This window comes from Gasterosteus aculeatus, chromosome 21, assembly GCF_964276395.1.
Source record: "Gasterosteus aculeatus chromosome 21, fGasAcu3.hap1.1, whole genome shotgun sequence".
In the NCBI taxonomy this organism is placed as follows: Eukaryota; Metazoa; Chordata; class Actinopteri; order Perciformes; family Gasterosteidae; genus Gasterosteus; species Gasterosteus aculeatus.
This window is the reverse complement of record NC_135708.1, coordinates 12,037,364-12,049,750: the sequence shown is the minus strand read 5'-3', so window position 1 is coordinate 12,049,750 and position 12,387 is coordinate 12,037,364. Positions and strand designations below refer to the sequence as shown.

At 45.3% G+C, this 12,387-nt stretch overlaps 1 protein-coding gene across 1 annotated transcript; it reads right to left on the bottom strand.

Annotated features, from left to right (window-relative positions):
• Positions 1-2,263: 2,263 nt before the first annotated feature.
• dap (death-associated protein) lies at positions 2,264-12,387 on the bottom strand. Its single transcript, XM_040167181.2, has 4 exons — positions 12,142-12,387; positions 11,383-11,503; positions 6,584-6,626; positions 2,264-4,124 (listed from the first exon to the last, which is right to left on the bottom strand). Exons 1-4 carry the CDS (start codon positions 12,194-12,196, stop codon positions 4,005-4,007), a joined length of 339 nt encoding a protein of 112 aa, XP_040023115.2. The 5' UTR covers positions 12,197-12,387; the 3' UTR covers positions 2,264-4,004.

Sequence of the window (12,387 nt, the reverse complement as noted above, 5' to 3'; positions counted from 1 at the left end):
TGGTGTGTAAAATAAGTCACCTTCATTGAACTAACAATAATCCTTTTTTAGAGCAACACAATATTGCAGCAGGTTAAATGTTTTGAGAGTCGTTATACTGTCACTACAGATAGTCAGACCTTAATTTGTGGTTATTTATACAAACAAAATGTGCTACAGGGAAGATGAAAAGGGGAAATATAAATGATTTCATCATTTCCGTCCTCACAATAAAATCTGAGGCTTTATTTGTAAACAATCTACGGTCAAATTATTATCCTAATCGTCACAATCACTTTGACTGCAGGCAACTAAGTGTAATATATCCTGTCGCAGAAGGTACAAGAGCCGTATCAGTTCAATTTTTTAAGCATTCTGTGAAATGATAGTGTGATATAATCAGGGATAAAGTAGCACCGCTTAATGAATTCCATTTCTGGAAAGCTGAAAAAGTATGAATAAATGAAATTGACTCTTGATTAAATCTCCATCACAATGATCTCCGACGTGTGAACTGAAAATGAACCGCGAGTGATGCCGCTGTCATGGATGCAAAGCGGGGAATTCTTGTCAGAGAGCAGCTCAGCTTCTCCCTGGAGTGTGGATAACACCAAACTTCATCAATACTTCTGCATTAGACTCCCTGTTAGATATTTTTAGGCGCTTCCTAGACACTTCCGAGACCTAAATAGGTCAGTTTCATATAAAATGCTGTCGATGCGGCGTGAGGATTGTATTATGTAAAATAGGTGATGCTTGGAAGGGGGGAAAAAAAGAATGTGGAAGAGCAAATAGTTTGTTTTTACTGAAACCGAAGCCAAAATGTCACAGTACATTTCTCATTTCGACCCCGATGCCTGGAAATACCCTTTTCTTCCACTGGTGGAAGGTTTTCAGCCGGCTTTGCTGAAGAAATGACCAGTCGCAACTAGCTGGGGCCAGTTGAAATGTCCCCGAGGACCCCGGCCTAACAGCTGGTGGTGTATACTCAGGGCTCATAAAGGAGGACGTAGCGCCAAAGGTAAAGTGCATTAAGTATCAAGCTTGACTGTTTTTGTGGTGTGGAAAGAAAAAAAGCATTTATTCCCCTACATAATTACACACACACACACACTTTGGTGCATGTTCAGTGTGGTCCCTTCAAATAGGCTCACTAATACCTGTGATGCTAGTTAGAGGACACACGCACACACACGTACTTTGACCATAGGACATAAAAATAATGACGTCCAACATGTGATTTTCATTAGTTCATTAAAGCCATTTCTACTTTTGCCAGTTTCTCGTCATTTCAGCGACCTGCTTACCAGTGCCAACCAGAACGGACCACTGAGCCAGTAAATGAGTCTACCAGCTAAAACAAAGCTGTCCCTCTAAAGACTTCAGACGTGTGAAAAGCTGAACTTATGTTCCTATTATTTGAAATGTAATAGCCGTTAATCTGTGAGGCAAATTCAAAGGGACAGTTCAATTAAGCTTAATAGGTATTTCAAAGCACTTTTGCGATACCGGGACAGTCTGCTTCATTTGTCCAGGGTTGTCATGGTTGCAGGTGAAGACTTCTCTGCGGGGTCACCAACATATGCTAATGGATGACTCAATGTCCATGGGCTAGACTAGCAATAACGTGCAATCGCTTTAAATGCATTTTTGATCCAATTTACCTCTTCATACAACCAGGGATTCCTCAGAGCAGCGTAACGCATTCGCTCCCATTCCGTTCTCCCAGTCAGGCTAATGCGGCATGGCAGCGGATGAGGGTTGTGCCACGTGGGGAGAACTATATAAAACCACGCAGAGACAGACGGGGGGCTTGTGTCTGCTTTAATGGGGTGTTACAGCTTTCTGGAAGAGGCTCGCGCCAGCTAAGCCCGCACCGGCCCGGTTTATTGGGCTAACATAAACTGACAGAACACCTGGTTGCAGATGCTTGTGTAAAGATGGATTACACGCACTAGCACCTGGTGCATGCGGTTTGTTTGCACGTGTGTGTGTGTGTGTGTGTGTGTGTGAGGGGAGCTGAGGGAAGAAACACAGTAGACAGCTCTCGGTGAGATGCTTCTGTTTCATTTCAAAGCCCCAGCTGAGCCGTAATCCCTGAGCGCAGGGTGCTGCATCACGGGACGCTCCAATACTCGAGGTAAGACACAGGACACAATCAGCCAAGTGGGACCACTTTCAACTTCTGGGGATCCACCTGGACAGGAGAAATTCTACGATTTGATTCACAGGGTTTGTTTTGTCTCGACAGTCATCCCTCATTTCATTCAAATAAAAAGGGCAATTTTTTTTCAAGATAGGTTTGATCTTTATTTACTATGACAACCACACCTAATACCAAAGTCAACTCAATGACTAAAATTACATACAATTTTGAACAATTTACTGAACAGAAAAAGAACTGAGAAAACCCCCCAAAAATAAAAATAAAAACTTTTGAACTTAAATTATCAGCGGAAATCATTCCTTCTTGGCAAGATATATTTAGCTTTCTTTCATGGAAACCTTAATATTAGTGTTGCAACAAATGTGTAAGGGAATGGGTGATTAAAGATAAGGCTGGTGTGTGTCTAGTGTGTGTGTGTGTGTTGATCATTTGAGGAGATGAAATCCTGGCAAAAAGAAATCTCAAGTGTACTTGAAAACCGTCACATAAGACGAGATATTTGCTCAAACACTTTTCAAGGGAAAGTTATTGCCCAGCGATTGCCACTTTACCTCCATCGTACAGTTAATGGCGTCCTTATTTTCCCAGCTGCTTCTCTGCCGGGCTTTGGTCGGCATTGTGATGTTCCGACTAGTGTTACAATAAACACAGAGCATCCTGCAGCCGCTTTGCAGAAGATTTCATTACATCTTTGGATCTAATTTCATTCCAGTTGACTCCGGTGCGAGGCAAATAAAATGGAAATCCATGCGAGTCAAATGGGACAGAAAAGAAATACCGCGCAACGAGGCACTGATGGGATACTTTTACCGCGAAGCAGGTCGCGTTTGCATCCAAAGCACATCATCGGGGAAGGACAGACATTATTACAGCTCCGACAAGGCGACGGGAAAAACAGAGATCACTCTCTCCATTAAATAAAAGGTAACAACGGTGACATGGAACCTGTGGCAAAAGCAGAATACTTGGCGACGGCCCAAAAGCTCCACAAGCGTTTGGCTTCAAGCGCAGCTGGCGTTTTAGTCACGACACTAACGGCATGCGTCAAGGAGCTACTTGGGTAATAAAAGCCATCATAACAGCAATGTGGGCGTTTTTTATTTTCTTTCTATTGCATCTCATTGGTTCTGCTTGTTGGGCATCTATAGATGAAGAAATGTTGAAATGGAACACTTGTCAAACCTGCCGTTAACCTCAGCGTTAAGGCCAACGATTGGTTAATGCAGTCTTGTATGGTCTTATTTCTCCTCTCTGCAATTTGGTAAAAGTCTCAGTGATCCACCCCCCCACTGTGTTTAGCATTTGAGAAGTCGCTCGGTGTTCTTTCTTGGTTTGTGTTGATTCATTTAAAATTGGTGTGTCGCCCCCCCTCCTGATTTATTTGATTGGTGTGGTTATTAGTGAAAATCAAAAGTAGAAGGCTGCGGCGTTTAGTTAGCTGAGTGACAGGCTGCTGTGATATGAGGATGGCCGGCACGTCGCCCCCCCCCCCCCAAACACTCAGATCTGATCTTTATTTTCCTTAATGTTTCATCCTAGAATGATAGCAATTATAACACCTCCCACCACGCGTTCCACCTTAAGACTGTACAGCTGTAAAAACAATATATCTTAAGAAGAAGCCCCAAAAGTGCAGAACTAATAGTGCAGCACCAAAAGCAGCGGGGGAGCAGGATGATAATTCTACGATGGCTGTATTCACATTAGGTGTCTGATGCTGATACATTTCTCATACATTGAAATTCAAGAGGCTTACAGTGAACTACTCGGATTATTTGGAGCAGATCTGTGCCTGGTGGATGCGGTTGGGTGGGGGTCGGGGGGGGGTAAGCGTAGCCATGGCTGCCTGCTGCCTTGTTCACTTGCGGGGCTGGTGGATGTGCTGGTTGATGTGCTGAGCGGCGGGCAGCTTGGAGACACAAGGCTGGGGCTTCTGGTGAGCGACCTGGGCGGCTGCAGGGGTGAAGTCCTTATCGCCCTGAACACAACACACACAAAGTAGTGCAGCTCATTACTAATGGGCATTTACAATAATTGGGGAAAAATAAATTACAGAAAACCCAACAGGAACGGGTACAATGGGTTTGTGACTGTGAAATACAAACGTTTTGCAGTTTCCGAGCCCTCTTTTTTTTGTCCCATTTTTAAAAGCCTTTCCCTTTGATAATCAGAACAATGAGGATCCCTGATTGGTGAAGGCTCTCATCTGTCCTCGCGCATGTGCTCTGCAACCGCAATCTCTTATTCCAGGAAAAACACCCATAAACAGCTCGCTTCAGAATCGGGTCAAAGCTGAAATTTGATCATTCAAAGAGGAGTGCTGAATTTTAATCACTTACTACAATCAGCACTCCATCCCTCCCTTCTTTATTTTTATCTTTACCTGCCAGGTTTCTCTCGTTTCTTTCCTCATAGCGCCGTCTCGTTTTTTGCCCACCTGATTCTACCTGTATTTTTCACACTACACTTCTCCCCCCCACCTCAGTACAACCCAGAGAAATCATTAGTTCAAGCGGGTAGATGAGATTCAGTAGAAATGCGCTAGCAGCTTGCGTACTTAATGGGATTAACATTGAAGGTTCTTAATTATTTCATTGAAAATTGTGTTATTTAGTGGATTTGATGTTCGGCTGGTTCTTCACCCAGGTGTTGCCATTATATTGAGGATGTTACTACTTCATCAGAAACAGAATTACAGAACTAATAGATGTCTCAAAAATATGATTTATTAGGATGTCCATATGTTAGCGTTTTTATAAGCTTCTAGCGGAACTTTATTACCGACCATAATCCCCTCCGTACGTGTCGGTTGGTACAGTGTGTGTGTGTGTGTGTGTGTGTGTGTGTGTGTAAGTGGGGACAAAAAACATTTACAATCTGTGTGTTTCTTTCATTTGATGCCAATTCCACCTCTAACCGATAAGCGGTGTATGGCTTTCACCTCCATTTGCCCTTCTTCTCTCTCCTGAAGCTCGCAGCCTTTCTTTCCTACTGCAGAGGTAGCAACCAATTAACTGTATTATTGCACCAAACTGTGAACTGGGTTTTGAAAATCGATTTTTATTTCTTCGGTGCAACCATGTGAAATAGTACCATATCTCTACAGATCGTTTGCAATTGTATTTGTTATATTTTTCTGTATAATGTCCTGGGAGTTGCTGATGAAGTTGCTGCCCTAAACAATGCATTTCTAAATGGATTTTAGGAATAATACAAAAACTATAAAACATAAGCATCATCATATTTTTCTCTTCTTGCGATCTGTCCCTGTTTTTTTGCTGAGGTAGGATGGATTTATTTGACAGTAGAATAATGTTTTTTTTTTGGAGGGAATGTAAAGAATATAAATGTATTGAGGGAGCCGATCCCGGCATGGAAAAGGAGTTGTGGTCTAAACCACAAAACCCCACTCTGGACAGGAGGAAGGAACACACCCATTACCTCGAATAACTGCCTAGCGTTAGACGAGATGAATCCCAGTTCCAGTTTAAATCATGGCTAATATTATTGCACTGGTTTTTTTTACGCCGCACCTTAATGTGTAACCTAAATAAATAGTACAAAATCTTTCCTTTGAAGAGAAAGAAAAGACAGAAAATATGAAGAAAGGTAGGAAATATCTTTATCGTTTTTTCCCATTAAATAGAAAAAGAACTCCACACACACTGAAGTGTTTCACTTGGCTTCTAAAAGGCCTCTTAGGTTTTGTGCAGCGCTCGCCTCAGGGTCTGATGCCAGTGATAGGGCCGAATGGGAAGGCTACAGGAGGAGAGGGATAAATGGAATGCCTGCCACCTCGCTGATATCACTGCAATCTTCCGCAAACAATCCGCCTGGTGTTTGTGTGTGTGTGTGTGTGACGCTCTTTCACACAGAAAAACACACACATATCTATGCTCTTAGACCAAATCCAATACAAACAGCTGAAAACGAACAGGTCCTTCCACAGACTTTGACCCACTGTTTAAAGGGGCAGGTCAAGCCCCCCCACACACACACACACACACTAATGGGATCCTTTTGAAGCCTAACAATAAAGGTTTAAATGAGAGTAAGAATGGTGATTTGATTTTAAAAGGTGAATTTTTTAGGAAGTTATTTGCGGGGTGTTGGGTAATGGTTTCCAGATTAAACCTTATATTAGGAATTTTAAATATACAATTAATACATATAACCATTAAATATTTGAGCACTGATGACACTCGTGGATGGGTTTGAACCAACCTCAGAGCATCACCTTTAAATAAATATATTTAATTATTCATTAGTGCCCTTCCTTACTTTAACACTATTTCATCTGTACTCTCAACCCTTTCTCCTCCTGTGATTCCCTTTGCTCTCCTAGTCTCACTAAGCCTCCACATCTCCCTGCAGACATCACGTCCAGATATAATCCCCTGTATCATGCTGATTTCAGGGGGGGGGGGGGGGTCTTACCTTTGTCACCACTCCAGACACAATCACAGGGACCTTTGGTGGACTGAAAAAACAGAAGAGAAAAAAACAATATATTGAAAACGATTTGTAGATTCAAACAACATAGAATTCAGTAAGAAGAACACTGATTATTTCGGTCCTGATTGCGTTTGTAATTCGAACGTATTTCGGATGACTCTTGCTGCATGTCTACGTTTACAAAGGTTTTACCAATCTGGCCACGTCAAGACCTCCAAAAGTGAAGTAAAAATGAGAAACTCCAAGTTGTCAAAACACATAATATCCACAGTCTTACTGTCTTTGGCAACACACACACACACACACACACACACACACACACACACACACACACACACACACACACACACACACACACACACACACACACACACACACACACACACACACACACACACACACACAACCTGCCAGCAGACTAAATAGCGCCCATTCATCCCGGCCAAACACAGGGGCTCACAGCTCCTGGAAGGAAAGCATGACGGGAGAGAAAACTGAGGCTTTGACGGGAAAAGATAGATAAAGAGCAGGATGGTGATAAAGGAGATGAAAAAGTAGTGTGAGGAAGAGGGGCGGGGGGGGTGCCGGTCAGGGCAGATACAGGGGAGGGAGTGGAGGACGCGAGGGGGCAGGGAGGACGGGGGAACGAAAACGCCTCCATAAACACGGCCCGTTAGAGAAGAGGAGAAAGAGGTGGAGCAGAGAGGGAGGCCAGCGCTCACTCAGACACGGGCAGGCGGAGGCAGAGAGAGACGAGGAGGACCGCAGCACCCGAGGAGAGGATCGACCTTGACGTGACAAACGAGCGTTGTCGTCACCCAACCCCCCCCGGCAAAAGAGCACATTTGTTGTGCCCACCTTCAAAACTCCACTTAAAGACATTAGCTGCAGCAGCCAGAATGCCCAACTCGCGGCTTTCCTCATTAGCAGCATAAATATGTTGGGAAGATGAAAAGTTTTTTGCGGAGACCACAGACTGCCGCCTCGGCAGAGAGAATCAGAGCACTCCGGAAACATCTGCTACTTTCTGATTCATTTTATGATCCGTGCAGAACTTTTTTTAAATCACTATCAAGTAACAATTATGGATTTTCAACACATCTGGCTCACCTCCCCTTCTGCAAATCAACATCTTGGCACCGAATGGCCTTCTGCCATTTATCGCAGCCAGAGTGTACGCGCACCTCGCCATTAGATTAATGCATGGATGCGTTGAATCTGGCTGATCAAATCATCTCTGGCAACTTGTCATAATAACGTGGGCGTGAAAAGTTCCTCCATTAGCATCTCAATTCACTATCTGGCATATTAGGGCCGCAAGTGTTACTCAGTCAAATGAATGCTTTTGCTAGCTCGCCCCATGCCTGTCAGACCGTAACATTTTAAAAACTGAGGAACAACTGGGAGATGAATGTGCATCGTGCCAGAGGAAGAAAGAAAAGGATACAAGATTTCCTTGTTTATTTAAAACGGGCATTTCTATCTCGGAGCTGGTTCGGAGGGGAGCCGTTTAACTGCACTGCATTCTGATGCACGTGAGCAACAACCCTTTGCGCGTTGCTACCAGGATGGTGCATGGCGGCTCGGAGGGACCGAGGGCAGACACGTGAGACATCACTACGCAGACGGACAGGAGTGAGGAGCGTAAGCGTGTCAGAGCGTTCTTATAATCCGACAATGAAAGTATCAGCTTTCCCCCCTGAAAGCGAGTCAGAGGACACTGACACCTAGTTCTCGTCCCGTCTCTGCGGCTGGCAAAGTGGAACGAGAAACCCAGAGAAGGCCACGCGGAGAAAGACACCACTGGGACAGAGCCAGCCTGCGGGGGGCAGCAGAGAGCTGCAAGGAGTCTTTTGGGAGGAGTCGCTTTGAGCAGGAGTTGGGAGTCAGGAGGGGAGGCGAGGAACAGCGGAGGAGAGAAAAGGAGAGCGGTGGATGCAGATAAGAGTTCTAGCTAATAATTGGAAAATGTTAATTACGGGTATGGCGTTTTCTTCCCGGTCTTTTACCTCTAACGCCACGCCTCACCCATCTCTGTTTGCTTCAGCAGAGCAGGAAGTTTGTTGCCCGTGGGCGAGGTGGTGGTTGCCATGGAGACTGATGCTTGTCTCCGCTGCTTCTCCTCCTCCTCCACCTCCTCATTCTCTCAACTTTTCACCGTGAGCTGTCAGCTTACTGCACATTTCACAGCAGCTCCCACATTTGGAAATGATGTGCAGAGACTTAGTCGAGCGTGCACACGGCACCGCCCGCTCTCTCTCTCTCTCTTTCTTTCTTTGGAAGGCTCTGGAACATATCCATCTTTCACCAAAACATGTAGGAGAAGGGACAGAGCAACCAACCAAAAGGCCTCGGATTCTCCCCCCACCCCCTCTTCCATGAGGACCACGTGTTCTCTCACTGCGACCTGACGGGTTTTCCTTTACATGGAGGTAGAAGCGTGGATTCAGCTGGATGTTTTCCTCCTCAGCGGTCAGGGAGCTTTTGCTGACTCATCAGCTCGCTCCGGCTCATGCCGCTCGTGTTTCTGCCGGTTCCTCGCTCCTGGCCTGGGCTCTTTCTTATCTCCATATCACCACGGACGGCATCCCTCACTCAACCCCCCACCCTCCCGTCCTGTCCCGTCCTCCTCGCTCATCCTTCGCCATAATCCCGGCAACCTATCCCTCCACCCTTTGCCCCATCTGTCCATCTCGGCTTTATTGGTAACGGCAGGTGTTCCCCTGACTACGACGCTTCGCTGGCTGCGGCTAATGCGAAATTTACCCAGCAGCCACCTGCTAGACGTCCATCAGCGTGACAGGGACAGACAGAGTGTTTCGCTGACTGCATTTACTGATGGAGTGTGGTTACTCAGCCTCTCTTTTAAGGGATGGGCTGACAGGTGATTTTTTTTTTTTTAGTTAAAGACAAACATTTCACAGGTGGACGGTAAACGTGCATTCACACAGTCACAGGCCAAGAGGAGTTAAACAGCCAAGAGGACAGAAATTGTTTTCCTCAGCGATTAAATCCCCTATTTGTCTATTTTTTTCTTTTACACAACACAAGGACTGATTCTTCTCTTTGACTGGAAGCTGAAAAGGGGAAACATTTGAAGGAATAAATACTCTGCATCTGTTAAACCCTGCGGCGCTTTGGGGAACAACTGGCCAGTTTACACAGGAGGGGGGAGTGTCAGAGATATAAAGGGAAAAAGACTGTGGCAAAAACAGGACGCAAATTCTTGAAACTTTACTAATTTTGCGAGCATAAATATTACAAAACATTCCCCAGTTCCCAGCGGTTTAAACCTCAGGTCGGATTGTGTTTCTGTTACAGATCTTTGTCAACTAAATTTCTTTAGATTTTGGACTGTCGAATAATAACATCCAACTTCCCTAAATGTGTAACTTCTAATATAAACTGTGAGCATTAAACTGGCCATGGTGTATCCACCAGCGCAGCCTTTTGTCTGCAACAGCTGGAGTCTTTCTCCTACTCGTTCCTTCTCAACAAGGCCTCCAACCTCGAGGAGGCACAAGGCAAGCTCACATGTTGTTTTTTGGATTCCTGCTTGTCTCACTTCTGCCACTCGTCTCAGCACAAAAGGAAAGGAGAACAAAAAGGAAAAGACCAAACGCGCCGGAACGGGTCGATACTGTCCCTGCTCTGAAATACAGCAGAACACCCAAACAACAAGCACAGTGGATGTACTGTACATATGTTTCTAAAGTAAAAAGACACACAGCGCTTATTGACAGTTAGCAACGTACTGCTAGTCAGCTCTCGTGTCTCGCCTCTGATTAACAGCGACACACACGGGCTGATATGTGGTGTGAACTTGTCACTTTGTCTCTTGTCTGTACTTGTTCGTTAGTGCACTTTATGCTTAATATTTTTCTTTTTAACTTAATATATACATTTTTTTAACTTTATTCCCTTGTTTTATACTAACCCATAGCCTTAGCCTTATTCTACTAACCCATTGCATTAGCGTTTCATTCCACTTTATTTTATTACTTGTGCACTGTTGTCTTGTCTGTCTACTGTCGCGCACTAACCGCCAAGACAAATTCCTTGTATGTTTGACATATTTTGGCTAATAAATGTTTCCTGATTCCTGATTCCTGAACGCTCCACCTGTACCAACGTTCATTGAGTGGTCGGTGTAGAAGCAGACACAATTACACTGGAAATAAGCTGAAACTGGCGTCACCTTGCACGGCGGAGTGACCTCGGTAAAAACAATGCATTCAATGCAAAAAACAAACAAATAAAAAAACCACATGGAAACATAATTGTTGTCCATCGGAAATCGAGCCGGGGTGACTTGAAACATACCAAACAAACCAGGGCGGTTGGGAGCAGACAATAGCGACTGCTGAATGTGCTGCTAATGCTGTAATTATGCAGTAATTATGTTGTTTACTAAGTAAGATGGAAACAGCACCCAACAAGTCTGCTACAAAACTTCCAACAGCTCAGCCTTCTAGAATCAAGTGGCTTCAGTCTCCAACATCTGGACCCAAAGAGGCACAAAATGCCCATAAACGATGCCGCCATTTAGTTTGTCTCTTTGTAGTATTTCGCTGAGGCGGTTTTGTCTCCCTTTGCGCGTCTCTGTGGTCATTGTGGCTCTCTTTGCTGCCATATTGCATCCCTGTGGTCACTTTGTCCGTCATTGTGGTCCTTTTGTGTGACTCATCTGATCGGCTAGCCAACCTGAAATGTTATGTAAAGAGTCACAGGGGCCTCCTCCTTTTACAGTATTCTTTCCGTGACCGTGCGGGTTTTGGTACCTCCTGCTGACGTACTCCTCCTCCTCCTCTTCGTCATCTTTCTGTGGTGGTTCTGGAGCAGCAGCAGCAGCAGCAGCAGCCTGCTGGTGCTTCTGCACTATCCTCATACCGCCAGCTTTCACTGCAACACAGATCACAAACCACTCGTCAGAAACAGGGAGAAAAAGATTTTAAAACAAACGCTTAAAGCCACGTAACCGATGGGGGACTTCAACCTCTATGTATGGCGTCTATATTGTTTATTACGTCTATACATATTTTCAACATCTGGGCTATAGCCCACATCTGGGCTATTTGGCTTTGTTCCCCCAGGTCGGGTGCGTTCGTTATCTCCGTTATCTGTCCCTGCAGCGGCTGAGGGCCCCGTGACCCGCCACGCGCCTCATGTCCACGTACACCTTAGACCACTTCCAGAGATTACGTCACCGCGCCCCCCCCCCGCCACGTCATCGCATTTCGAGCAGCATTCCCCGCTTCATTTATAAATCAAAACCTTTAACGGTCGACTACTACAGTGATTGCACCAGGTGTGATGACGATGCCGGAGGAGCTCGCGCCAACCCGGAAGTAGGGAAACGTGTGAAATTGAGGAGCGCGGAGCGTTGCGACACGTCGCTGGCGTCGAGGAATTTAGTGACTGCACGCGGGTGAGGAACGAACAGGCTTTCGACAGGCTGAAGAAACAAAAACAGGCCCCGCGTGGGTTAAAAGCAGCCTTCAAAAAAAAAAAAAAAACATCAGCCGCAGTGGGAGCTGTACCTGCGGGGAGATGTCCTCCTTTGGTTTCCACTTTTTCCTTCGGCGGCGATGACATGTTTGCACCGATGTGGAGTCTGCGGCGAGAAGAAACCGGAGCGTCTAAAAAACACAAACACTGCTTTATTCTGGCCCCTGAAATCGCGGACTACACTTCACTCTTCAAACGTCAACGTGGCTTTTTTCCCCCTTCCTGAGCTTTGTTTAGAAACGGTGCGTGATGACGTGGAGGGGTAGGGTAGAGGAAGA

Coding starts and splice junctions, on each gene's coding strand:
- dap (XM_040167181.2), bottom strand. CDS start 12,196: ATGTCATCGCCGCCGAAGGAAAAAGTGGAAACCAAAGGAGGACATCTC. Junction 11,504..12,141: donor AGGAGGACATCTCCCCGCAG/GTACAGCTCCCA, acceptor TCTGTGTTGCAG/TGAAAGCTGGCGGTATGAGG. Junction 4,125..6,583: donor TGTCTGGAGTGGTGACAAAG/GTAAGACCCCCC, acceptor TGTTGTGTTCAG/GGCGATAAGGACTTCACCCC.